The 27,682-nt window shown below is 33.3% G+C and overlaps 1 protein-coding gene across 1 annotated transcript; it reads left to right on the top strand.

Annotated features, from left to right (window-relative positions):
• Positions 1-18,823: 18,823 nt before the first annotated feature.
• Positions 18,824-21,017, top strand: LOC149179748 (C4-beta,C20-epoxidase-like). Its single transcript, XM_089418046.1, has 3 exons — positions 18,824-19,284; positions 19,924-20,251; positions 20,482-21,017. Exons 1-3 carry the CDS (start codon positions 18,881-18,883, stop codon positions 20,764-20,766), a joined length of 1,017 nt encoding a protein of 338 aa, XP_089274172.1. The 5' UTR covers positions 18,824-18,880; the 3' UTR covers positions 20,767-21,017.
• The last annotated feature ends 6,665 nt before the right edge of the window (positions 21,018-27,682 follow it).

The following is a 27,682-nucleotide window of genomic DNA, read 5'->3' as shown; positions in this document are numbered from 1 at the left end:
GCTACATGATATATCAAAATTACAAGAACAAGTGCAACAAATGTCACGCTCACAAAAGCTAACAGAAGCTAAGATAAGTGGCGTGGAATCTAAGATAAAGGGCATGGAAGCTAAGATGGATGATTCGAAGACAAATTTGAAGAGAGACATGGCAGATTTGAAGATAGATTTGAAGACAGACATGGAAGAATTGAAGAAGTTGCTACAAGAAAGGGTCACTAATGGTGAAAAGGTAGTAAAGGAAACTCATGATGAGAACAAAAGAAATGTTAATCATGATTCCATAGACGCTAATGTTGGATCGAAGAATCACCATATTCCAAAAATCGATATGAGGAAGTTTGATGGCAAGGATCCCGCCACATGGATATTACAGATGGAGCAATTCTTCGATCTCAATAATGTGCAAAACGCACAAAAGGTACGTATGGCAACTGTATATTTGGAACCAAATCAGTTTGTATGGTATCAATGGCTTTGCTCTCGTAAACAATTTATCACTTGGGCAATTTTTACGGAAGAATTGATAGCACATTATGAAGATACAAAAAGCAACACTTTTTTTAGCCAATTGATAAGTCTCAAACAAAAGGGTTCAGTAATGGAGCACATTGAGGAGTTCCAAAAATTGAACATAAGGGTAAAAGATATTCCAGAGGAGCATAGGATTGATGTGTTCATAGGGTCTTTAAAGGATAATATCCAACATGATGTTCGCCTTTGGGAACCTGATTCATTAGAGAAGGCATTCAGGTTAGCAAGAAAAATGGAAAGCAAAATTATGGCAACCAGGAAGCATACCACTCACAACTATAAAGACGGAAGTGTTGTTGCCCCTAGTCTTCCACAACCTATAAGGTTGACACCACAACAATTGGAAGAAAAAAGAGCAAAAGGGCTTTGTTACAGTTGTGATAGCAAATACACTAAAGGTCATAAGTGTGCTGAGAAGAAATTATTCTACATAGATTGTGAAGAGGAAGAAGAAAAGGAGCAAGAAAGGTCAAAAGAAGAAGATATACTCCAGGAACAAAGCCTAGATGAAGAACAAATAAATCCGACCATATCTTGTAATGCATTGGCGGGAATTACCACTCCTCAAACCATCAAGATAGAAGGACAAATCAAGAAGAAAAAGGTAATAGTGTTGATTGATTCAGGAAGCACCCACAATTTTATTCATTGTAGGGTAGCAAAAGAATTGAATTGCTTCCTATATCCAGCACCAGAGTGTCAAGTGATGATTGCAAATGGAGGAACAATAAATTGCTCTGGAAAGTGCCATAATATCAAGCTATCCATGGGAGAATATGTATTGACTAGCCCAATGCTTTCCATTCCAATGGGAGGTGCTGATGTTGTACTAGGAGTCCAATGGCTACAATCCTTGGGTACAATAGCTTTTAATTTTCAAGAACTTTTCATCAAATTTTCTACGGAAGGAAAGGAAGTTGAATTAAGGGGTATTGCAGGGAAACCAGGAAAGATAATCAGCTCTAATGGCATGACAAAGCTTCTAAAAAAGGAGCAAAGAGGTGTAATTGCACAATTATGTTCGCTAGATGTTTCCACATTGGAATCATCTATTTCTCCAGATCTCCAAAAAGTCCTGGACAATCATTCCAAGGTATTTGAGACTCCAAAAGGTCTCCCACCTATGCGTGATCATGATCATGCTATTCATCTGATTCCAGGAAGTGTTCCTCCAAACATCAGGCCGTACAGATATCCCTATGTCCAAAAAAGTGAAATTGAACGTATGGTTGCAGAAATGCTAGAGGCTGGTATAATTCAACCGAGTCAAAGTTCTTTCTCAGCTCCAGTAGTATTGGTGCACAAGAAGGATGGATCATGGCGCATGTGTCTGGATTATAGGGAGCTCAACAAGCTCACTATTAAAGATAAGTTCCCCATTCCTGTTATTGATGAATTACTGGATGAATTGCATGGATCAATTTACTTCACCAAGTTGGATCTTCGTTCGGGATATCATCAAATCAGAATGAAGATTGAAGACATTCCGAAAACGGCATTTAGAACTCATGAGGGTCATTATGAATTTTTGGTCATGCCTTTTGGCCTTACCAATGCACCTTCAACATTTCAAGGTTTGATGAATTCAATTTTCAAACCATTCCTTAGAAAATTTGTGTTAGTATTTTTTGATGATATACTAATCTACAGCAAGTCTTGGAAGGATCATGTTGAACATGTTGACAGGGTGCTACAACTATTGGAGGAGAAACAATTATATGCAAAAAGATCCAAATGTTTCTTTGGAGTCCAGGAGGTGGAATATTTGGGTCATATTGTATCTCATGAAGGAGTTAAGGTAGACCCTAGCAAAATTAAAGCCATTAAGGAATGGAAAATCCCCACATCCATAAAGCATCTGCGAGGATTTCTTGGGTTGACAGGGTATTATCGCAAGTTTGTTAAGAATTATGGGAGAATAGCAGCACCTCTAACAACATTATTGAAGAAAGATTCATTTTCATGGACTCCGGAAGCAACAAAGGCCTTTGAACATCTTAAAGAGGCAATGTGCCAAGCACCGGTCTTAGCTACACCGGACTTCACAAAAACCTTTATTGTGGAATGTGATGCTTCAGGAAATGGAATTGGTGCTGTTCTAATGCAAGATGAAAGACCCATTGCTTTTGAAAGTCGTCCAATCAAGGGAAAGTTTTTAAGCAAAGCTATTTATGAGAAGGAAATGTTGGCAATACTCCATGCACTTAAGAAATGGCGACCCTACCTAATGGGAAGACACTTCAAGGTAAAAACGGATCATGATAGCCTTAAATACTTTTTAGAACAAAGATTATCCTCTGAAGAGCAACAAAAGTGGGTCACAAAGATGTTGGGTTATGACTTTGAAATCATCTACAAAAAAGGGAAGCAAAATGTGGTGGCAGATGCACTCTCAAGAAAGGATGAGGATGTGGAAGCATTGTTGTGTGCCATTTCTATTATCCAACCAGATTGGATAAACGAAGCAAGGGAGGAATGGAAGAATGACGAAGAAGTGTGGGCACTTATTCGAAAGCTACAACAAGATTCCAGTACTTCTGATACATTTAGCTGGCAAAATGATTCGTTATGGTACAAAGATCGCTTATACCTCTGTAAGAATTCCCAGCTAAAACAAAAGATTCTTATGGAATTGCACACTTCTCCCTTAGGAGGGCACTCAGGATTTTTAAAAACTTACCACAGGGTTAAGAAGGAATTTTTTTGGGATGGCCTTAAATCAGATATTCAAAAGTTTGTGGCGGAATGTTTGGTTTGCCAGCAAAATAAAGTTGAAACAATTAAGACACCGGGTCTATTACAACCTTTATCCATTCCAAGCCAACGTTGGGAGGAGGTTTCAATGGATTTTATCACAGGTTTACCCAAGTCTGAGGGAAAGAGTGTCATCATGGTGGTAGTTGACAGACTTACCAAGTATGCACACTTTTGTGCATTATCACATCCATTTAAAGCCAGTACAGTTTCTACTGCATTTATGGAAACAGTTCAAAAGCTACATGGAAACCCAAAGATTATTGTAAGTGACAGAGATCCCATTTTCACTGGAAATTTTTGGACAGAATTATTTTCTTGTCTTGGTACTCAGTTAGCTCATAGCTCATCTTATCATCCTCAATCTGATGGGCAAACTGAGATAGTAAACAAATGTTTGGAAGGATATCTTCGTTGCTTTGTATCTGATAAACAGACACAATGGGTCAAATGGTTGCCTCTGGCTGAATGGTGGTATAACACTTCCTTCCATACAGCAACAAAAATGACCCCATTTATGGCACTTTATGGGTATCAACCACCATCCATCACATCATATTTAAGAGAAAATTCTAAGGTTCAGGCAGTGGAACATCACATCGAACATCAACAACAAGTCCTCCAACTCTTAAAGGATAACCTCGTGTTGGCACAAAATAGAATGAAACAACAGGCAGATCAACATCGCAGTGAAAGAAGTTTTGATGTAGGTGATTGGGTATTCCTACGGCTACAACCATATAAGCAAATGTCCCTAAAGCAAGCTAAGAAGGATAATAAATTATCACCAAAGTATTATGGTCCGTACAAGGTGTTGCAAAAGATTGGTACTATGGCATACAAATTGGAGCTTCCTGCAGCTTCTCGATTGCACCTAGTTTTCCATGTTTCATGTTTAAAGAAGGTTATAGGTGACAAGCTCCCAATTCAAACAATATTGCCAGAACTTGACGAGGAAGGAAAAATTATATTGGAACTGGAAGCAGTCACAGAAACAAGAACTCGACAGCTACGAAATCGATCAATTTCAGAGTATCTTATCAAGTGGAAGAACTTATCCGCTGAAGATTCCACATGGGAGGATGAGAATTTTATGCAGAAGTATCCAGAACTACTCAAGCGTTGAGGACAACACTTTTTTGAAGGAGAGGGGCATGTTGGGTCCCTATAATACTAGTGATTACCCCATTACTATTGTAGTTATACCCCTTATTTATATTGTTGTGCCCCTATTACCCCCATATTGTTATTTCTGTGCCCCATAGAATCCCTCTATTGTTATTTTTGTGGCTTTATATTATTATTGTTAGGTCGGCTGGATTATATTGTGACTCCTATATATAGAAAGGAGGTTTTGTCATTTGTATCATCCAAGAATTGTTCATTTATGTAATGTAAAGGAGGTTGCCCCCTCGAAGAGGCTGAATTCTAAGGCGTGGATCTATCTTTTCTATCTTTTCTTGAGCTGGTTTCATAACACAAACACACACTTCCATTGATGCCCACTAGGATATCTTTACCCAACATTCAGCTTGGAATATGTGTCCCTTACTCGTGGTCTTATTTTTGCCTTTATTTACTTTTGTTACATGAAATTTTCACTGGGGTTGTTACAAATAGTCAAGCTAATACTAAATTCAAAGTTTAAATACTTGTAACTCACCATATAAGAAAAATACTACTCATGGTTGAGTTGGGACCAATGAAGTTTGATTTTCTTTTTATTGAATAATGTCAAGAATAGGTTTAAACATTTCAAAGTTTAAATGTCTATATTCATAAACAAATTTTATATTTTATAATTAGATTTTTTGTGTATGGATGTTCAGAATCATGTTGCATGTTGCAGTTAAGAATCATGTTGCAATTACTTTTGGAGTGTATTGTGTGTAATTTTATTAGATCAAAACACATATGTAGAATGGAAACATTATGAACACACATCTTGTTAAGACATATTTTCACCTTTCTTTTTTTATATTTCTAAGAGATCAAATTTACTTCCCTTGTTGAAGAAACTCATCATGTACGCATAATATTATTCATGATTGAGTTGAGATCAATGTTTTTAATTAGAATTTCAAAAATTTATGAAAATGATTAATTTTGAAATAAATAGTTATTACATAGATTTTGAATCCAAGTGGGGAAAGTAACAACTTCTTCTACATCTATTACCTAAGCTATACCCAATTAACGAAAAAATATATATGGAAGGACATAGAGGTGCAATTTGATCCGCTTTTATGTGCACAAATCACAATATCAAAAAATTGGTGTCAACAATCTCCCCACTTGTAAGAAAAGGTAAGACTTAGGTAAACACAATTAACAAACTTATTCTTCACTTTATTCCTTTAACATAAATGTTGAACTATTCTTGCAACAAAAAAAATAAAGGTGCCAATACCATGAGATCATTGAAAAATAAGAACAAAAGAATCCTACATTGGGCAAGCCATAAAATTGATTAAAAATCCTTATTTTTCAAGTCACCAGTATTGTCATTCTTATAATATTGAGACTCATAGGTGGAAAGGGGAATTGCTCTCTTAGCCAATTGTTGAGATATACCTTTAGATTCCACTATAAATATTAGAGAGTATATAACATTAATGAATTTGTTGTTGGGTGTATAATATTTATTTTATTACAATATTTGTAATAGTGGAAAAAGAAGAGTTGGTTTAGAATAAAACATATCTATATAAATTTGTTTCACAAACAATTTTGAAAATATAAAAAAATTTAAAGTAGCTTAAGATTATAAATTTTTTAAATAATTATTTTTCTATACCACTTAAATATTAATTATAATACCCATTCTTATAATATTGAGACTCATAGGTGGAAAGGGGGATTGTTCTCTTAACCAATTGTTAAGATATACCTTTAGCTTCCACTATAAATATTAAAGAGCATATAACATTAATGAGTTTGGTGTTGGGTATATAATATTTATTTTATTAAAATGTTTGTAATATTGGAAAAAGAAGAGTTGGTTTAGAATAAGACATATCTATATAAATTTGTTTCACAAACAATTTTGAAAATATCAAAAAATTTAAAGTAGTTTAAGATTATGGAATTTTTAAATAATTCTTTTTCTATACTACTTAAATATTAATTATGTCGTAAGACATTCCTTTGGGAAGAACTCCCCTCCATGCCACTGTGTCTCATTGTGCATTGTCGATTTGTGTGTCCAACAATTAAACGAATTTGCATGGTTGAATCATATTGATAGTGAAGATTTGAAAATAAATGTTTGGAACGACACAACAATGATATCATATTTTGGATCTCATATATTCTTTAATTAATATATCAAAATTTCCATTTCCAAACACTTTGTGTACCGAAAAAGCTTCAGGGGATTGTCTACCAGAAAATATGGAGCGAGCACACATTTATCTGGACATTTCTTTTTGTTTATCTTGCAAGGAGTGGATGAAAATGTGGATGACGCCTCTAGATTCCAAGCCTCAATTTTAAACTGCAAAACAAATCCATAGGAAATATGTTTTGGTGGCAACAAGTTCCTTACCATCCTTTTTGTTTAGAATTCATTACTTACCAGTTGCTTACCTTTCTTATCATCAATTGACACCTAACTTGGAGAATAGGTATCAAGACCTATTCTCTCACGTTCAAAATCATATTCAATCAAACTTATCAAGTTTCCAATAATTTTTTTATGAAATTGAAAAGCTTAGATATGAAGCTTCTTAGTTCGTGTTGATTCTTATGAAGCTTCTCATGAATTAATATAGATAAGAGGCCAGAACTTACCTATAAGGGTTGAGAATACTAGTAGAGATTGAAACCTTCCTTGAGATTGAAGATGTGGAGCTTGAATTGTCTTTGCATCTTTGAGACACTGAAAATTTTGTATGTTGTGACATCTGAAATTTGAAACTTTGTTGTTGAACATAAATGTAATTTGGGGGTAGTTTTTTTATATAATCATTTATATTTATCTCGACATCCCATTAAAGATTCAAATAGCTCAAACCTAGAGGTGCAGAAAATGAACACATGTAGAAAAATGAGCACAAGATTTCGAGGGTTGGTGGTGTAGTAATAAAGATATCCATGCCTACCTTGCAACACCTGAAATTTTGCAAGTGAGCTTTATTTGAAAAATGAGAAAGATAGGTCTGTGATTAGTCTTTTGTTAATTCTTTTCAAATTTCAACTAATTTAAGAACATTCATACATCAACTTTTACCAAATATTTCATTATTTATAGTTTGTTAGAGTCAACTCAGTTTAATGTATGGCTATGCCTAGAGAAGCATCCATGATATTGATGCTCTTAGAAGCTGCAAAGTGTTATAATATTCTATTTCCCTATTCCCGTCATTAAAATCCAATTCATATTAGACATGGACCAGATATTTCTCCATAGGAGATCTTGTAAAATTGACCTTCCACTATTTTCTTATATTACAACTCCCTTCATCATCATGCATGATAAAGGAATAATTTCAAAGTCTTTTCTGGGATTTACATAAGCATAGAATGAAATGATAAACAATAATATAATTTCTTGTTGTCTCATGTCAATCATTCCTAAAATGTTAGCTTAACGATTGGCCAAGATTAAGATTTTTTGGTTGTGTAGAAGGCATAATCCTACTATGAGAAATATTGCTATTTATGCTAAACATTACATTGGTTCATTTGATGTAGTGGCAAAGAATCGTAAATATCAGCCCCATGAGGCATCATTTCATGAAGAGCTTCCTAGGCTACCTATGCCTAATTTTTACTACACTCTCGAGGATATTGTATTTGAGGCTACAAAGAAGAAATAAGGATTAAGTTCGTCTATTAACCATCTAACACACAAATTTGGCTTCTCTACTTGGAGCTTAATGAATGTTTTAGGCACATTGTGTTTACATTTCCATTGGAAAATGTGAGGAGTTTCCTTTCAAGTACCCAGGGAACAATATTTTGTGGGAACAACTTATGGATGCATTTGATGCAAAATTTCTTGCAGAATAGGAAGTTTGGGCTGCCATAGATCCTTATCCAAAGAACCAGGCCTTTAATTGTGCTAATGGAGGCGTGTATAAATGGAAACACCTCTAGAGAATACTTGTAGAGAAATTTTATCTAGAACCATTACCATATGAGAATGAGGGGTTTATACGATGAACCACACTGGTTGGTTCGAAACGCGTCGACAAAAGATTCGCTATGTGATTTTGCTGAAGATTATCTTACAATATTATGGATCACAGAAGTCTAAATTCCTCAATGAGGGGTTTAGTCTGGTTGAGGTGATGAAATACAAAGGTCTGGTGTGGGATGCAATTGTAAATGAAAATAAGCTCTTCAATTGAGCACTTGGGAAGTAAGTTGCACATGCCTCTATTTTGAGTAGATTGTTTGGTTGTATTACATTTAACATTAATATTTCTTTTTCACTCAAATAGGGCTATAGTTAGATTACATAACATATCACATCTTTTTTCATCTATGCTCTTCTTCCATATGTGCTACCGACTTAGTAGATTAAACAATATTTAATAGGTCAAGAACCCACAAAGAAAAAAACATACTCAATGAGTATGAAATCAAATCAACATAAAATGGTTAATGACCTCCATATAAAACCCTCATCAATATGGAAGAAGGATTTGTTTCCAGTCTACTAATGTGTTAGAAATTCCAAAATTATGTTGCTACCCTTCCCTTTGTCCCTGTAGGTCATTCAAATTTAGAAACAACTGTAGCTCAATCAAATTCAGAAACAATTTTTAAATTCATTTTTTTCCCTTTCTATTGATTTAAGGACAAGTATCGATAATGCTTGCAACTCAACAGGATTTTTTAGGAGGCAAACGAGGACCAAAACTAAATCTCTTTGTATCGAAAATAAGAAAAAATTGCATGGAAATTGTCACTTCATGTTGTAAGTAGCCTTGTTCATTTTGGATCCCCATTTTAGTACAACTAACACAACCAAATCATTCAACAATTGTGCTTTCGCTGATCTAGCCCTAATTCATGAATGAGTTTCATGAAGGGTATATGTCATCACCTGCAATGTACTTAATATCTACGGGGAATGTTTTATCCATCACATAATAAATATTTCAAACCCAAAGATAATATGATAATGTATGTGAATTTGTTACATATATTATGATAAGCCTCAACTATGGTCTCTTTAACAAGCATCTATTAAGCAATGCTAACAATAGGTTTGTGCTTAAGCTATGCTCATGAGCTTTAGCTACAATAATACAACTAACTTAGCTCTAAGCCTAATTAACATAGTATAGGGAGTACAAAGCTAGTCATAAAGATAATTTTAGCTATCAAGAAACTGCACCAACATAGTACTTTTCTAGATCATGTCTCTCCAATTAATACTATTATCTCAAATAGGGAGCTTATAGCTCACTTCACTTTTGTTATTCTAAATCACCTTATATAATCAAGAAAATTATTATCAAAGCATGTGTGATGCATAAATGAGGTTGTTCCGACATGAATCTCAAGTCCCAAACAAGATTCTTCATATGCTTCTCAATCCCAATTTCCCCTCTTCTTATTCTAGCTTGCACCTTGACACTCCTCCTTCCACAAATTTAAACTATGAGGCACAAGGTAGTTGTTTCATATAGGGCCATTTAGATATGATAAGAAAAATGTGATGCTTTTTTCTAATTTTCTCTACAAATGTGATGGCAAGTGTACCCTAAATGTTGGCAATTTCATGGTTAATTTAGTATAAGCTAAATGCAAATTTATTGTCTTCTATACGAGATCAAGAAAGTTATGCCCAATATCCAATGCCACAAAGCAAGACATGTTTGTCATTTTGACAGTTTCTACCAAATATCTCTCAGTGTTGAAGTTGTTTTCTTAATAGACTTTTTTTTACTTCTCTTGAAGTGATTAAAGCCACATCTGTTGCATATAGGAGAATTTAGATATGATGAGAAATTTAAAGTTTGATACTCTGTTATAATTTTCTCTATAAATGTGATGGCAAGTGTGCCCTGAATGTTGGAAATTTCGTGGTTAATGTAGTATAATCTAAATGCTAATTTACTTTCTTCTATACAAGATCAAGAAAGCTATGCTCAATAGCCAACACCATAGAGCAAGACATGTTCTCCAATTCCATAGTTGCTACCAAATCTCATTCCATGTTGGAGTTCTTTTCTCAATAACCTTCTTTTTACTACTATTGAAGTGATAAAAGCCACCTCTCCATATATTTTTTACTATCTGCACAAGAACAAAAGTGACCAAATTCATATCAACTACTAAAATATAAATCACTTTCTTTTAAGACACTAAGAAATACAATGAAAACTTAGTAGATTAAAAAACCTTTAATATGTCAAGAACGCACACAAAAAAAAACATACTCAGTGAGTATGAAATCAAATGAACATAAAATTGTTAACAACATCCATATAAAACCCTCATCAATATGGAAGTAGGATTTGTACAAAATCTAGGTTCATTATAGTACAATCTTAAGATTCTTCAAGTTGGCAAGAAGAGTACCTAAAGAAAAGAAAACATAGAACAACATATTCTCAAGAGAAAAAATATTCATGCATATTTAGCATAGTGATCCAGGTGGATAATGGTGGCCACCCACCTATTCCACCTAGACCTCTAGTCGGTTTCAATTGTTTCCTTGTTTATTTTAGCATTTACTATTTTTAGTAGTTTTTAAGGTCCTGAACTTCTAGAGCAGTTTTGACCCCCTAAATGGCATTTTTTTATAGGTTCGTTGCAGTCCCATAGTCATAACCATAGGCATAGGCCTACAAAAAAACCTATAGTACTTGGAGAGACCTTTCCAGCAAGGTATCGTACGCACCAAATGGAGATAATATGACCAAGTTACGACCTCGGGAAGTTGGCTTCCCAACTAACCCCAACGGGGCCCATAAACGCTTGGTGTTTCATCTCTTGGGGTTAGGGTTTTGGTTGTTTAGGGTTTTCTCATGTTTTTCAATAATAAATAGGCCCTTGAGCCTCAAAGTAACATAGTTCAAAGACATGTAGCTTCCACATCCCTTCGCAGAGATAAGCTACCATCGCTCGAGCTAGTGTTATTTCCATTATGCTTGTAAGCATACTTCAGTATTTGATATTAATTAAATGCAGTGATTTCTACTGCATACTTTTATTTATGGTTATATCTATAATTTGTTGCATTCTTGTTTAAATTCTGATTAGTGGTATCAGAGTGGTATGCTCTTTCTCTGTTTTTCTTTGTGTGTCCCCAATGAGATGAGGATATAAGGAGTTAGGGCTTGAACTAGTCGACCCTTTACAAGACAAATCTCACAAATCCCAATGGCCTCCCATCGTGGAAGAAAATAAAGATGAGGGGGCAGGAGATCCTATCAAAATCTTACTCGAAGAAACCCTCGAGCGACAAAGGAATGCGACGATGGATAACTTTTCCCAAATCCTTCAGTGACTACCCAGGAGTGACACATCTACTTCCAGCAGCTACTCTGGAAGCTCCACTCCTTTTAAGGCACAAGTTAACTTTGGCATTCCCATATTTGAGGGTCAGATAAATGCGGACACTATAGATAAATGGTAAAATTTGCTAGAAGGATATTTTTATGTTCATGATTTTTCTAGTCGGGAAAAGATTACTTTTTCTCTTCTCAAAGTCACCCCTCCATGTCAAGGACTAGTGGGAAACCTACTACGAGAAGAAGGATGAGAGTATACACTCACTATTTTCGGCCACACCCACTTAGGATTCGTTCCGGGTTTCCATCAAGGAGCAGTACTACCTTGTCAGGAGCTATGAGGATAAATACATAAAGTGGACTACACTCCAACAGGGAAGGGACCTAGATGTGTTAGAGTTTACCAATGTTTTTCATACCCTTCGTACGAAGTTGGGTATCAAGGATTCTGAGAAACATTTGGTACTCAATTACCGCGACTGCCTACACAGGTACATCCAGGATGAGATGGATTTTCTAAGTATCTCCTCGCTTGGCACAGCGTACCGATACGATATCAAGATTGAGCAAAACTTTAAAAATAAAGAGAAAGACTTTGGATCTGCGAATCTGAAGCAAGGGAAAGATGCCCCCAAACCGCAGAGCAAAGGGAAAAGACACGGCGGGGTGACTTAGGATAACTTGCTAAAGCTGCAAGAAAAGAACAACACCACAAAGAAAAAGAAGGACACGGGAAAGTGGTGTGAGTTCCATAAGAGCTCGACTCACAACATAAGTGAGTGTCAGGCCAAGCAGTCACTGGTGGCCAATTTGAAGGCTTTTGAGTCCGATGCATGTTTCGACTTTGAGTCAGAACCTGACAAGGGTAATGATAAAGGGAAGTAGATCATTGACGCAGAGCCTAGTGCCACTATGGCCACCACCAAGATATATAAGATTGAGCCTAAAGATCCAGAAGATGGGAATCACTTATTACACTCACAGATGTGGGTGAAGGGTTCTCCGCTGCAATTCATTATCGATAGCGAGATCCAAAAAAACCTCATTTCAGAAGAGGTCATGAAGCGGCTGGGCCTATCGATTATAGCACATCCTCAGCTATACACCATTGGGTGGCTTCACCAAGGATGAGATCTCCACATCAGCCAACAATCCCACCTTCCCTACAACATCAAGCCCTTCACAGATGAGGTACTATGTGATGTTGCTCCTCTTGAAGTTTGTTATGTATTATTAGGACAACCATACTTATGGAAGTGGCATGTTGTATATGAGTCTAAACCTTGCTCTATTATTATTTCTTTGGGTACTAAGTTATATAGGATACCAGAGCTGGGCCCACCTACTGCCATATCTTTAATCTTTGCTAAGCAATGAAGTAAGGTCATTGCCTAGACTGGGAAATTTGTTTTCATTTTGATTTGCTCTCAAAGTAAGGGGAAGGTCGTACCCACATCCATGGCCCCCGGGAAGGGTTCCTCCAAGCAGCAGAAGCAAGTGGATGTGATCGTGGAAGAATACAGGGACATCTTCTCCTCACATACAAGGGTACCCTTGTATTGTCAGGTCAATCATTCAATTGATCTGACTCCCAGAGCACCTCTAGCCAATGGGCCGATATATCGTCACTCCATTCTCAAGAATGAAGAGATCAAGCGGCAAACACAGCAGTTTCCACAAAAAGGGAACATCTGGCCAAGTTCCTCACCTTGTGGGAGTCCGATTGTACTGGTACAGAAGAAGGATGGAACCTAGAGGCTTTCCATTGATTATTAGGCATTAAACAAAATCACTGTCAGGAACAGGTATCCAATCCCATGGATTGATGACCCCTTGGACCAACTCAAGGGGGAAAAGTATTTTAGCAAGATTGATCTGAACTCTGGTTATCACTAGGTCCTAATAGAGTCTGCAGATGTATGGAAGACTACCTTTAAATCCATGGAAGGCCCTTTTGAATGGTTGGTTACGCCCTTCGGGTTAACAAATTCGCCCGCTACTTTTATGAGTCTAATGGATGACATCTTGTGGCCCTTCACCAACTTGTTCATGGTGGTTTATCTAGATGACATCCTCATTTTAACAAGAGTTGGGAAGAACACTTGCAACACATTTGGTAGGTCCTTCAAACCCTTCGACAATACAAAATGTGTGCCAACTTGGAGAAATGCACCTTTGGCATGAGCCAGGTCCAATACTTTGGGTACATCATAGATGAGTGTGGCATGCATATGAACCTGACCAAGATCCAAGTCATTCAGGATTGGCCAATCCCAACCACTCTAACGAAGCTTCGTAGCTTTTTGGGCCTTGCAAAATTTTATCAGAGGTTCGTGTTGAGATTCTCCCATATCACTTGGCTTTGAGTAAAATTACTAAGGGCGGGGCAAAAGCAAAGTTTTCTTGGTTCGAGTCCCAACAGAAGGTGTTGGTTAGGTTGAAGCATCGCCTCTACTCTACACTAATACTCACACTGCTAGACCTGCAGTAGCCATTTGAAATCAAGATAGATGCCTCAGACTATGCTATTGGTGCAGTCCTCACCCAGCACGAGCATCCAGTGGCTTGCCATAGTGAGACACTTTCCGATACAATTCAAAAGTACCCCACCTATGATAAATAAATGTATTCCATCATGCAGGCTCGCTGACAATGGAAGCACTACATTCTGGGGATGGAGACAGTTATCCACACCGATCACCGATCTCTTTAGTTTATACAGACATAGGGGAAGTTGCAGAACGATCGCCATCATAAGTGGTCTACATATCTACAACAATTCAACTTGAACATTAAATACAAAAAGGGTAGCACCAATCATGTTGCAGACTGCCTCAGCCGGCCCCCAGTTGTAGCACTGACTACTGTTCTCAACTCTTGTGGTCACGAGATCTCTGGATGGCCACAAATATATAAAAATGATCCAGAGTTCACCTCCACATGCCAGATCCTAGTATATGGGAAGAAAGTTCTTGATTTCCACCTCCAAGATGCATTATTATGCTACTTCAGCCACATTCGTGTTCCTCAAGTGAGCGTGCCAAACTAATTTGGGAGGCGCACTACAGTCAGATCGTGAGACACTTTGGGGTGGATAAAATTGTTGTTGTACTACAAAAGGACTTCTATTGGCCCAAACTCCGACTGGAGGTTGGGAAATATATCAGATCCTTCACTACCTACATCATCGCCAAGTCATCCATTAAGAAGCAAGGCCTATACACTTCTCTACCTACTCCTAGCCAATCATTGGATTCCATCTCCATGGACTATATTTTTGGCCTCCCTTCTACCAAACATGGTAATGATTGTGTATTTGTGGTCGTGGATAGATTTTCTAAGATGGATATATTGGCAGCCTGCAAGAAGAGTATCACAGCAGAGGACACTGCCAAACTCTTCTTTGAACAAGTATGGGTACATTTTGGCATCTCACAGACCATTATATCAGATCGGGATAGTAGGTTGTTGAGCACATTTTGGTCAAGCCTCTAGACACTATTGGACACCAAGCTCAGCAAGTCGGTTGCCTTTCATCCCTAGACTGATGGCCAGACGGAGGCCGTCAATAGGATGATAGTGCACATACTCCGCATGTACAACTCCAAGCATCATCAAACCTAGGATGAGAGTCTTCCATATGTGCAACACAGTTATAATAGAGCTCTCCATAGCTTGACTGGTCGTAGTCCCTTTCAAGTGGGTCTAGGATTTCAACCATTGTGTATGGTTGATGTTGTCATGCCTCAAGTGACTACACAAACATAATCCACACATATATCGTCTAAGGCAGATAACGTGACCATATTTATTGAACGCATCCGCCAGCAGGTTCACGACATCCTGGAGAAGTCAAATTCCAATTACAAGCTGTGAAATGATCAACATTGGGTGCGAGACAAGTTTCGGGTGGGAGACAAAGTCTGGTTGCATTTGTAGAAAAAACACCTTACTGGAGCCCATTAGAAGCTCATACCACTTAGATATGGTCCTTACACCATTACCAAGGCTGTGGGAGACAATGCTTTTGAGCTCAACATTCCTCCATTCCTTGGTCTTCACCCAGTGTTCAATGTGGATCGCCTTCGACCATACTTCCCACCATCACTAGACACATCAGACATTGCTGAACAACTCACACCAACAGAGTTAAATCCAGACTACATGGAACATGCCACAACTGATCGAATTATGGGCACACAGGTCAAGAACACTCGCCAGTAGAAGATCCCACTATATCAGGTTGTCAAAGCTGGCCAACTCCCGCACCAAGGCAGATGGCTCACGAGGGACCACGTTCAACAAAAATTTCCTCACCTCATGGAGGCTCTGCACGCAATGGAGACCATTTCTTCCTAAGGGGGGAGGAATGATCCAAGTGGATATTGGTGGCCACCCACCTATTCCACCTAGACCTCTAGTCAGTTTCAATTGTTTCCTTGTTTATTTCAGTATTTACTATTTTTAGCAGTTTTTTGGGTCTTGAACTTCTAGAGCAGTTTTGACCCCCTAAACAGTTTTTTTTTTTTAGGTCTAGTGTAGACCCAAAGCCATAGGCAAGGGCTTGCAGTAAAACCTATAGTACTCGCAGAGACCTTTCCAACAAGGTATCACACACGCCAAACGGAGACAATATTTCCAAGTTATGAGCCGAAGTTGGCTGCCCAACTAACCTCAACAGGGCCCATAAACTCTTGGTGTTTTATCTCCTAGGGTTAGGATTTTGGTTGTTTAGGGTTTTCTCATGTTTTTCAATAATAAATAAGCCCTTGAGCCTCATTGTAACACAGTTCAGAAGCGTATAGCCACTACATCTCTTCTCAGAGATAAGCTACCATCGCCCCAACTAGTCTTATTTCCATTATATTTTTAAGCATACTTCAATATTTGATATTAATAGAATGAAGTGTTGTTTCTCCTGCATCTTTGTATTTATGGTTATATATGTAATTTGTTGTGGTCCTATTTAAATTCGGATCACACAGTCCTTCACGTTTGTTCATATTTTTCTATCTTTCAACAGTTGTCAAAGAAGCATTAATTAGTGCTATATGCTATTGCCTTATGGCATTTCCTTTGTAACATCTGGTACAATTGCTAGTTTATATATACAAATATATAAAAATAACACAACATTCTATATAACTTATAACTTATATTTTAGTTATTGTTTATTTATTTATGAAATAAATATATATTCTTATATATGTATATATTTAAGAGATATATGTGTGTGAGAGTTTTTTATAAAAAAACATATTTTTATTGTTATTTCTAGTCCTTTCAAAGGAAAGGGCTATATCAATGGTTTTATCATTGATTTTACATTAGTTGCACACTGATTATAAATATTTACTTATTTGTTAATGTAAAATATTAAACAATATGTTAAAATTTTATTTCTATATCATTTTATTGTGGGGGAGAAATAAAATATTATTATGTAATTGCTCTGAAATTGAAAATAAACTAGAAATATAAAAAAGAAAAAAGGTTTAAAAATAAAACGATAAAATAAAATGACAATAAAATTTGAACAAAATTTGATTAATGGGAATAAAAAAAATTCAATTATTTTTATTGCATCTAGAGGGGCTCTACAACCAAATATGAAAGAGATGTAGAGAGATTTTGTCACATAACATTAAATTTAAAAATAATAAAATAATACTTATATTAAAAAATTCAAAAGAAATTAATAATGAAAAATTCAAAATTGTGATAAATAAAATACTTCAATTTCAATATTAACTTTACATCAATTTTATAGAGAGATAAAGTAATTGAAAGGAAAAATATATATATATTATTTTTTAAAATATGTTATTCTTTCACTTAACATGGTTGACATATAACATGCAAAAATAATATTATTGATATTACATGATGTATAAATCATTTTATGTTAAGTTTACATGTAATATTTAAAACATAAATATATTAATAATAATAATAATAAAAAAATTAGTATGATTAACAAATAAAATATCTTAATATCCATATTAAATAATATAATTTTATATCAATTTCATATATAGGGAGAAAAATTAATTTACATTACAAAATTTCTTATATTTTTATTTTCTATTAGAAGGGAAATGTGTGATTTTTTAAAGATACATATATATATATATAGTTTTCATTATACCAAAATTTTTAATTACATTTTTTTTGTCATTTACTCTATGTGATAATTGAATTATTCTATTTATGATTTATATTTTCCACATTAGAATGTTAATATGTCTTTTTATACTAGAAGCAGAAAATATATATACATATCTCTCTATATATAAAGAGATTATATGATATGGATATATATTTTCTTCTCCGCAGTATAAAGAGACCTGACCTGCATTAACATTTTAATGTGGAAAATGTAAATCATAAATAAAATCATTCAATTATTACTTAAAGCAAGTGACAAAAAGAAATGTAATTAAAAAGTTTGGTATAGTGAAAACATTTTGTTAGTGTGTTGGTCAAGACCAATATAGATGAATCTTAACTCTAGATCTATCCAAGTGCTCAAGTTTTGCACTTAAAAAGAGGTTTGTATATGAATCTATGGTGGTATATTAGCAATTGAATATATTGTTACAATAACGAAAGAAAATTATTATTATTATTATGTTGTAAAATAATAATTATATGTAATTTAAAAATGATAATTTAAACTTCTTTTCCAAACAATATATTTTTAGTTTTCACACAATTTAAGTAAATAGATTTTTTGGGGCAAAATAACATTTTTATTGGTAATATCAAATTTAATTCTTTAATAAAATATCCAAAATTCAAAAATACTTGGAAACAAATATAAAGTTAAACAATTAACTTAGCTCACAACCATGAAATTGCTAAATATTTTTAGGATTAAGTTTCACTCTCATGGAATCTTCAATCTAGAATCAAATAACTATATAAAGCCAAGTATCCATCTATGTCTTATAAAGTTAATCTAACTTATATGGATAAAATTTCCAATTTTTTTTGGAATTAAGTTTAATTTTAATGAAATTAATCTAAAATCAAATATCTATATAAAAGCACTGTATTTGCGGATGTTTATAAAAGGAAGGGGGGCTCTGGTTCAGTAAGCAAAACGTGTTGGCAATATGGCATCCTCCTCTGAATTAATCACTGATCTGCCCCTCATTGATTTTGCACTCCTTCCCTTTAATTCTGCAGAAGATGGCGATCAGCTGCAGGAGGTGGAAAGTCAGCGGGAACTTGAGAAGCTGAGAGAGGCGTGCCAGAAAATCGGTTTCTTCCGTGCGATCAACCATGGATTCGACTCAACCCTAATGCAAACAGTGGACTCCCTTGCCCGAGACATGTTCACGCTGCCCGCTGATGCAAAAGAAAGAGCCGCGTCACCAATTTTTTATTCTGGTTATTCCTTGCCCAGCAAGGGTCCTCAGGGTAAAGATTCCATGCCCGAGAGCATGTTCTTCCCTGACGACCATTCAGTGGATGACATCTCTTCTAAGCTTTGGCCCCAGGGAAACAAAATATTCTGGTTCGTTATTTTTTACCATCATCGAATCATTGTTAATGCTGTAAATTTATTTCAATTTTGGAGAAAAGAACAAAAAAAATAAATTGAAATATAGGGTACTTTTTTTTTTCGCTCATGTATTTTGTTGTAAAGTGATGCTCAGAAGTATTTTATTTTAATGGTAGATTTTAAGAATATTTTAGAATTTATAAACAAGGGTAAGACTATTTTGGCAAATTTTTATGTTAAAACTCTAGAAATTGGAATTGAATGATAATAAGATTTTATTAGCAATATCAAAAAATTGATCTTACTATAATCCATATAAAAATATTTTACAAATTTATCACATTTTCTCAGCATACAATACACTGGTGGGATTTTTTGCAAATCTATTCCAAAAACCAAAACTCCAGACCCCGGAATTGGTAATGGGACTTGCTTTTTTATTACTTGTATCTTCCTACAGTAAGAGCCTATGGATGATCCCTCCAGAGATTTGAACAAGGATAAAACCCTTTGCAAATTGATTCCAAACAGCAAAACTCCAGAAGCCAGAATTAGTGATACGACTTTTTTTATTGCTTATATCTTTTTACACTCCATGCCTATAAGTGAAATAAAACTAATATAATTTTTTTTCATTCTCATGTGGTGCAGCGAGAAGATGCACGAATACAAGTCCAAGATGATGGAACTGTCACATGGAATCCTGAAACTCATACTTCGCAGTATGGGGCTGGACGTGAGTAAGCACTATCCATCCCCTTCATTCGAAAAGACTCAGGGTTGGATACGAATGAATTTCTATCTCAACAGAAACGCATCTGATGAGCATGAGGTTCAGCAGTTCTTCTCCAAAGCTCACACAGACATCAGCTGCCTTACTGTTCTCTACCAAGATGATGTTGGCGGCATTCAGGTCCGAACAAAAGAATGGATCACTAGCGATGGATCGTTTGTTGTTATCATTGGTGATTGCTTTCAGGTAATGGTTCCGTCTGTTTTTAATAAATTTTGTTATAGTTTGTATTTCTAGAGATTTGATTCCTCACTACGCCTAGTTCTTTACAGAAGCATCATGAGAATCATCATATGATTCCTCACGACGCTTACTACTTGATATATATGATATTAAGATAAATCTAAATTATTTAGCTTTCCACCATTAAATTTATGGTGTAAACTATTTTAATTTATACGTGGTAATGGTTTCAGTTGTGGAGCAATGGAAGATACCGCAGCGCAGAGCACCGCGTGGTGTATGGAGGGTCGGAAAAGAGCAGGTTGTCCGTAGTGTTCCTGCTGGATTTTATGGACAAATTTGAGATTATTTGCCCTGAAGACCTCATCGATGAGAAACATCCTCAAATGTATAGAGCCGTTATTTTCGAAGATCTGAAGGCTTACTACAAGCAAGTTGGACCATCCTTGGGTGGACCTCCTGCTTTCTTTCTCTTAGAGACAAACTCGGAGAAGGGGAATTCAGTGGAAATTCCATGATTGTACTTTGATTTAGAGGGTTTTCAGCGTTTGGAGAGACGTGGACATCTAGATATAGATAGATGAGTACGATTTAGAGGGTTTCCAGTGTTTGGAGAGACGTGAACATCTGGATATAGATATATGAGTGCAATTTAGAGGGTTTTCAGTGTTTGGAGAGACGTGAACATTTGGATATAGATAGATATAGATATATGAGTGCGTACGTATGAGACAATTATGGTGGCATCGAAACTTTTAAGAGACAATTATGATTACATGAAAATTGAAAATTTTATAAGATATGATTATGGTTAGATGGTTTTTTTTAAATGGTACGATAAAATAATTGAGAATTTTAATTTAATTGAATAAAATAATATTTTGTTTTAAATAATATTTCTAATGAATTTTGATTTATGATTATTTATTAACTATTTAATTTATATAATTATAATTTTAGTAAAATATATATATATATTTCAAAATTATATATATTTATGTGTTTTAAAAATTTTGTATGTATTTAAAATTTTATTTTTCAATTATATCATTTATGTTTTTGAAAAATTTACTTTTGTTCTTTTACATAGATAAAAGTTGATGGAAATTCAAGTGGAAATTGAAGTATTTTATTTGTGGTTAACATTGTTTTTTTGTTATTATTATTTTTTAGTTTGTAAATGTAAATATTATTTTATCATTTCTAAATGTAGTATTAAGTGACAACATCTTCCTTATATTGGGTTGTAGAGTGTCTCGCTTCCCAAATAGAGATTTGATTCCTCTCTCTTGGTAGATCTGCTAGTTTTTAAAAAAAGCATTAATAAAATGTTTTAATTATAAGAAATTTCTTATTTTCACTCATTTTATATTTATTTATTATTCATTTATTAATATTAAAATTTTAATACATGTCACTTCATACATTACAATAATTTATTTATGGATGACACTTTTTTTTTTAAATATTAGATGTCAACTAAAGTATATTAAGTAATTCTCATGGGTTAGAATTGAAATGAGCTCTGGTGTATTCCCAAAACACCTTAGGGTGAAAGAATCTATCACCTTTGTGATACTAAGAAGGTTGAAGATGAAAAACCCTCTCTTATATTGCCTAACTTTTACTCACATGTTATCTCATTCCATAACATTTTCCATAATACCAACCCTTGCTAAACCAACAAAACTATAGTGATCTAGCAATGTTTTTTTCCCTTCATTTTGAGCATAGAAATAAAATTCTAAAGAGTCTCAATTAATCTCCTATCTTTAGGTCAAATATGCCATACCATGCCAGACACCAAATTGGTGTATAAAACCCCTTGTTTGTGGGACAAGGGACCCACCTTGGGCATACATACACTACCCCACTCTGGTTTTGAACATGTGACCTCTCAGGAAAAAACACATGCTCTTAACCGTTAGGCCCACTCAAGTTGTATGGAGAGTGAAAATATATGAAACTTTAATGGAAATTACCTTATTTTTCTATATATAAAGTTGATTTAAAATTATGTTATTTAATATGGACATTCAATTTATTGCCTATACTATTTTTTTGTTATTAATATATTTTTGTTTTGCATGACATTACATGTGAAAGAAACATAAAATGAATTACACATAATACAATATTAATAATATTATTTTTACACATGATTATATCAAATAGTGAAGGAATATCTCCCTCGTAAAAAGTAAATTAAAAGTTTTTTCATTTCAATTACTTTATCTTTTTATATAAAGTTGATGTTCAATATGGAAATTGAAATATTTTATTTATAGGTGACATTGATTTTTTTAGTTATTATTATTTTTAAAAATTTTAATATAAATATTATTTAATTATTTTTAATGTGATGTTACGTGACAATATTTCCTTCCTATCCATGTCTTTTATGTCCTTTTCAGCATAAAGATGTCCACAGATATTAAAATATTAATAATAATAATAAAAAAAATAAAAATCAAATTTTATCATAAACTATTTGTAAATATATATGTATGATATATTATATCAAAATTATAATATTAAATTTTCATGTTGTTATAAATATTTCTAAAATATTAAATAATACATTAAAATTTAATATATCATTTAAAATTTAATTTACTCACATCTTATCTCATTTCCATAACATTTTCCATAATATCAACCTCTTTACTTGCTAAACCAATAAAGCTATAGTGATATAGCAATGCTTTTTTCCCTTCATTTTGAGCAAAGAAATAAAATTTTAAATAGTCTCAATTAATCTCCTATCTTTAGGTCAAATAGGCCATATATATATATATATATATATATATATATATATATATATATTATCCAATTTTAAGGTCACGACCAAGCCAGATGTTAGAGACCAAATTGATGTATAAGACCCCTTGTTTGTGGGACAAGGGACCCACCTTGGGCATACATAAGCTACCCCACTCTAGTTTTGAACATGTGACCTCTCAGGAAAAAACACATGCTCTTAACCATTAGGCCCACTCAGGAGAGTGAAAATATATGAAACTTTAATATAAATTACCTTATTTTTCTATATATAAAGTTGATTTAAAATTATGTTATTTAATGTGGACATTCAAATATTTTATTTATTGCCTATACTATTTTTTTTGTTATTAATATATATTTTTTTGGATGACATTACATGTGAAAGAAACATAAAATGAATTGCACATAATAAAATATTAATAGTATTATTTTTACACATGATTATATCAAATAGTGAAGGAATATCTCCCTCGTAAAAAGTAAATTAAAAGTTTTTTCATTTCAATTACTTTATCTTTTTATATAAAGTTGATGTTCAATATGGAAATTGAAATATTTTATTTATAGGTGACATTGATTTTTTTAGTTATTATTATTTTAAAAAATTTTAATATAAATATTATTTAATTATTTTTAATGTGATGTTACGTGACAATATTTCCTTCCTATCCATGTCATTTATGTCCTTTTCAGCATAAAGATGTCCACAGATATTAAAATAATAATAATAATAATAATAATAATAATAAAATCAAATTTTATCATAAATTATTTGTAAATATATATGTATGATATATTATATCAAAATTATAATATTAAATTTTCATGTTGTTATAAATATTTCTAAAATATTAAATAATACATTAAAATTTTATTTTTGTATTATTTTATTGGTTGTAAGCAATAAATTTTTATAATGCAATTTCTCTTGAATTAAAAATAAGTCAAAAATATAAAAAATAAAATTAGAAACAAAATAATAAAATTAAAGGCAATAAAATTAAAAAAAAATAATTAATGAGAATAAAAAAAATCAAGTGTTTTTCTCTATGTGAATATTTTTTTAAATATAATAATATTATATATTAGCAGTAATGATATTATATATTAGCAGTGGAATATAGTGTGCAATTAATAAAAAATATTTTTATTAGCAGTGGAATATAGTGTGCAATTAATAAAAAATAAAATATTTTTAGTTGGTACAAATTTTATGTTTTTTATTGCACAATAGCATTTTTATTAGTAACATTAAATTTGGTTATATTTTCTAAGTTTTCAAAATTTGTGATATAAACCATCTATATTAAGTTGAGAAATAATTTGTAATTTTGTGTCTAAAGTTTAAAGATATTTTAAAACAAAATTTAAATTAAACATGAAAAATAATTTTTATTTTATATTTAAAGTTTAAAAATATTTTAAAACAAAAATTAAATTAAATATTTAACCTAATTCATCTTCATGAAATTTCTAAATATTTTTAAAATTAAGTTCAACTCTCATGAAATCAATCTAAAATCAATTATCCATATAAATCCAAGCATTCAATCCAGGTCTCACTCATGTCCATGAAATTTCTAAAATTTTTTGGAATTAAATTCAACTCTAATGAAATCAATCTAAATATTTTTGGAATTAAATTCAACTCTAATGATATCAATCTAAAATCAAATATCTATATAAAGTAAAGTATCCATCAATGTCTCGTAATGATATGCGAACAGTGGATTCCCTTGGCCCGAGACACGTTTACTCTACCAGCCGATGCAAAAGAAATAGCCGCTTCACCAATTTTTTATTCTGGCTATTCCTGGCCCAACACGGGTCCTAAAAAATTAAAAACTGAAATGTAAATTTATATTTACTTACTCAGGATTTGAAGTGAATAATTATATGAGAATTTGCAATTAGATGAATAGATGAAGGTGAGCTAATAGATTGAAAAAACTGAAATGTTAAAGATCTTGTATTTAGGAAATGAGGTAAATAGATTTAAAATTATGTTGATTATTAATTTTGTTATTCAATTAAAATGAACTAAAGTTAATAGTTACTTTTTTGTTTCATTTTATAAGTTGATCACTTTATAAACAATCTTTTTTATGTACTTGGATAATTTGTAAATTTGCACTTTGTTTTTACTGTATATGGGTATTTAAATAAAAAAATTTAAAGAAGAGAGGGAAGGAATTTATCTTTACTAATCAAGGAAAAAGAAAGATTAGGATTGGAAGGAACAATTGTTCTATTTCTATCTCAGGAGTGATAAGATGCTAATTAAGGGGCATTCTTTTTGGTATAATAGTTCATTTTTAAAAGTATTTTAGAATTTAATAATCAAAATTATATGTATATCCAAAATATCCCTAAATTTGACATCAATTTAGATTCAACAATGTCATAGAATCCAAAACAGACTTCCTGAAATTAAAACTCTATGACATGAGAAGAAGAAAAAGGTAGCGTCGTAAAGAATATATTAGAAATTTATCAAATTTTCAAAATATTTAGAATCTTTGATCCTTACTATTCTCTACCAAGATGACGTTGGTGGCCTTCACGTCTGAACAAAGGTAGGACAATGAAACACTAGTGAGCCCTTGTATCAATCATTTTTTTTATCATTGGAGACTGCTTTTAGGTGACTGGTTCGACCTCCTCCTAAATAATTATATGTCTCACAAATTTATTTTATGGTGCCACATTATTGAAATCAGTCTAGAAGCATCTTAATCTTGGATCTATTAAGTTTGGAGAAGGATCAAATCTCTAGAGATGCAAAATTAAATTCAAGTTTTGCACTCAACACAAAGGTTTACACTTCAAGAGATTTGATCCCTCTCCGCACTTGATAGATTCAAGATTAAGATAGGTATAGACTATTTAATTTACAAGTGGTGATGGTGGAAGATGTGGAACAATGGAAGATACACTTAAATAAAGAACCATAACGGAAATATGATAAAACAAACAAGAGATTTCATTCATCCAAGCCAATGCCCAAAACTGATTGCACAATACATGACCAGGTTTCCTTGTAAAGGAAAATAACATGTACTCAACCTCAATTGTAACGGACTCATCTACTTAACTGCAACTGACTCATACTAAACACAATTAGTTTAACATACTATAGAACATTCAAGACTCTAGTTCTACACAATCTAGAGCAACCAGGACATGAGTTCTACACAATCCAGAATATTCACATGAGTTCTACATAATCCAGAATGTTATGTTTCTCCACTAACTCCAATTCCCCCCCTTAATGGAGAAATGAATTATTTATCACACCTAACTTGTCTCTACATAAAAAAAAAAACTTATATTTTCCCAAAGGCTTAGTAAACATGTTTGCTACATTATAATTTGTATTACAATAGATCAAATTAATTTCCTTTGATTGTATCTTTCCTCATACAAATGATGTTGCATCTCAATGTGCTTTGATCTTTCATGATAGACTAGGTTGTTTGCCAATTTGATAGAGCTTTGGTTGTCACATTTGATAGCTATTGGTCCTTCCTATTTTTCTCTCATGTCTTCGAGAATTCTTCTTAGCCAAATTGCTTCATAGGTTGCATTGCATGGGGCCTTATACTCTACTTTAGTGGAAGATAAAAAACAAATGGTTGTTTCTTGTTGCTCCATGACACAATATTATATCCAATATTGAATGTATAACCAGAGGTGGATTTCCTATCATTTGGATCTCCTGCCCAATCAGAATCTGAATAACCTGTCAACTCAACATTCAAATCACTAGTATATTGAATACCAATTTTTTTAGTCTCCTTCAAATATCGAGGACTCTCTTTGCTTATTTCTAGTGACTTTCATGTGTATTTTCCATGAATTCAATAAGTATGCTGACTGAATATGCAATATTTGGTCTTGTTGTAGTTAAATAATTCAAACTTCGCACCAATTGTCTATATAATGTGTCATCCACTTCTTTTGTTTTATCATCACTATTAATTTTAACATTTTGTTCCAGTGGTGTAGATATTGTTTTACATCCATTCATATTGAATCTCTTGATTAATTCATGTGTGTATTTTCTTTGTGTGACAAAGGTTCTACCATTATCTCTCCAAACTTCAAGGCCTAAACAATAATGCAACTCTCCAAGATCCTTCATTTCAAATTCCTGTGACAGATTTCTTTTTATCTTTTCAATTACCTTAGTAGCACTTCTTGTTATGATAAGATCATCAACATATATAGAAATCAAAACAATATGTCCTTTTTCATCCCTCTTGATATAGATTTGGATCTCCTTTGCTTTGAATAAAACCCTATTAAGAGAAGAATTTATCAATCTTCACATACAAAGAGGTGGGTGCATGTTTGAGTCCATATAATGATTTCTTTAATATGCAAACAAGATGCTCTTCTCCATGTTTAACAAAACCTTCTAGTTGAACAAGATATACCTCTTTTTTGAATTCTCCATCCAGAAATTTTTATTTGACATCTAATTGATTTAGCTTCCAGTTATGCTTAGTTGCTAATGCAATCATCATTATAATGGTGTTCATTTTAGGTACAGGTGCAAAAATCTCTTCATAATTTATTCCATCTATTTGTGAATAACCATTTTCTCAAGTCTAGCTTTATATTTATCAATGGTTCCATAAGCCTTAA

This window comes from Pinus tabuliformis, chromosome 3_2 (genome assembly GCF_031772625.1).
Source record: "Pinus tabuliformis cultivar Carrire ecotype Pingquan chromosome 3_2, CPIR1, whole genome shotgun sequence".
NCBI classification, from domain to species: Eukaryota; Viridiplantae; Streptophyta; class Pinopsida; order Pinales; family Pinaceae; genus Pinus; species Pinus tabuliformis.
The sequence above is the reverse complement of the archived record's forward strand: the minus strand, read 5'-3'. Positions and strand labels throughout refer to the sequence as shown.

Coding starts and splice junctions, on each gene's coding strand:
- LOC149179748 (XM_089418046.1), top strand. CDS start 18,881: ATGGCATCCTCCTCTGAATTAATCACTGATCTGCCCCTCATTGATTTT. Junction 19,285..19,923: donor CAGGGAAACAAAATATTCTG/GTTCGTTATTTT, acceptor CATGTGGTGCAG/CGAGAAGATGCACGAATACA. Junction 20,252..20,481: donor TCATTGGTGATTGCTTTCAG/GTAATGGTTCCG, acceptor TAATGGTTTCAG/TTGTGGAGCAATGGAAGATA.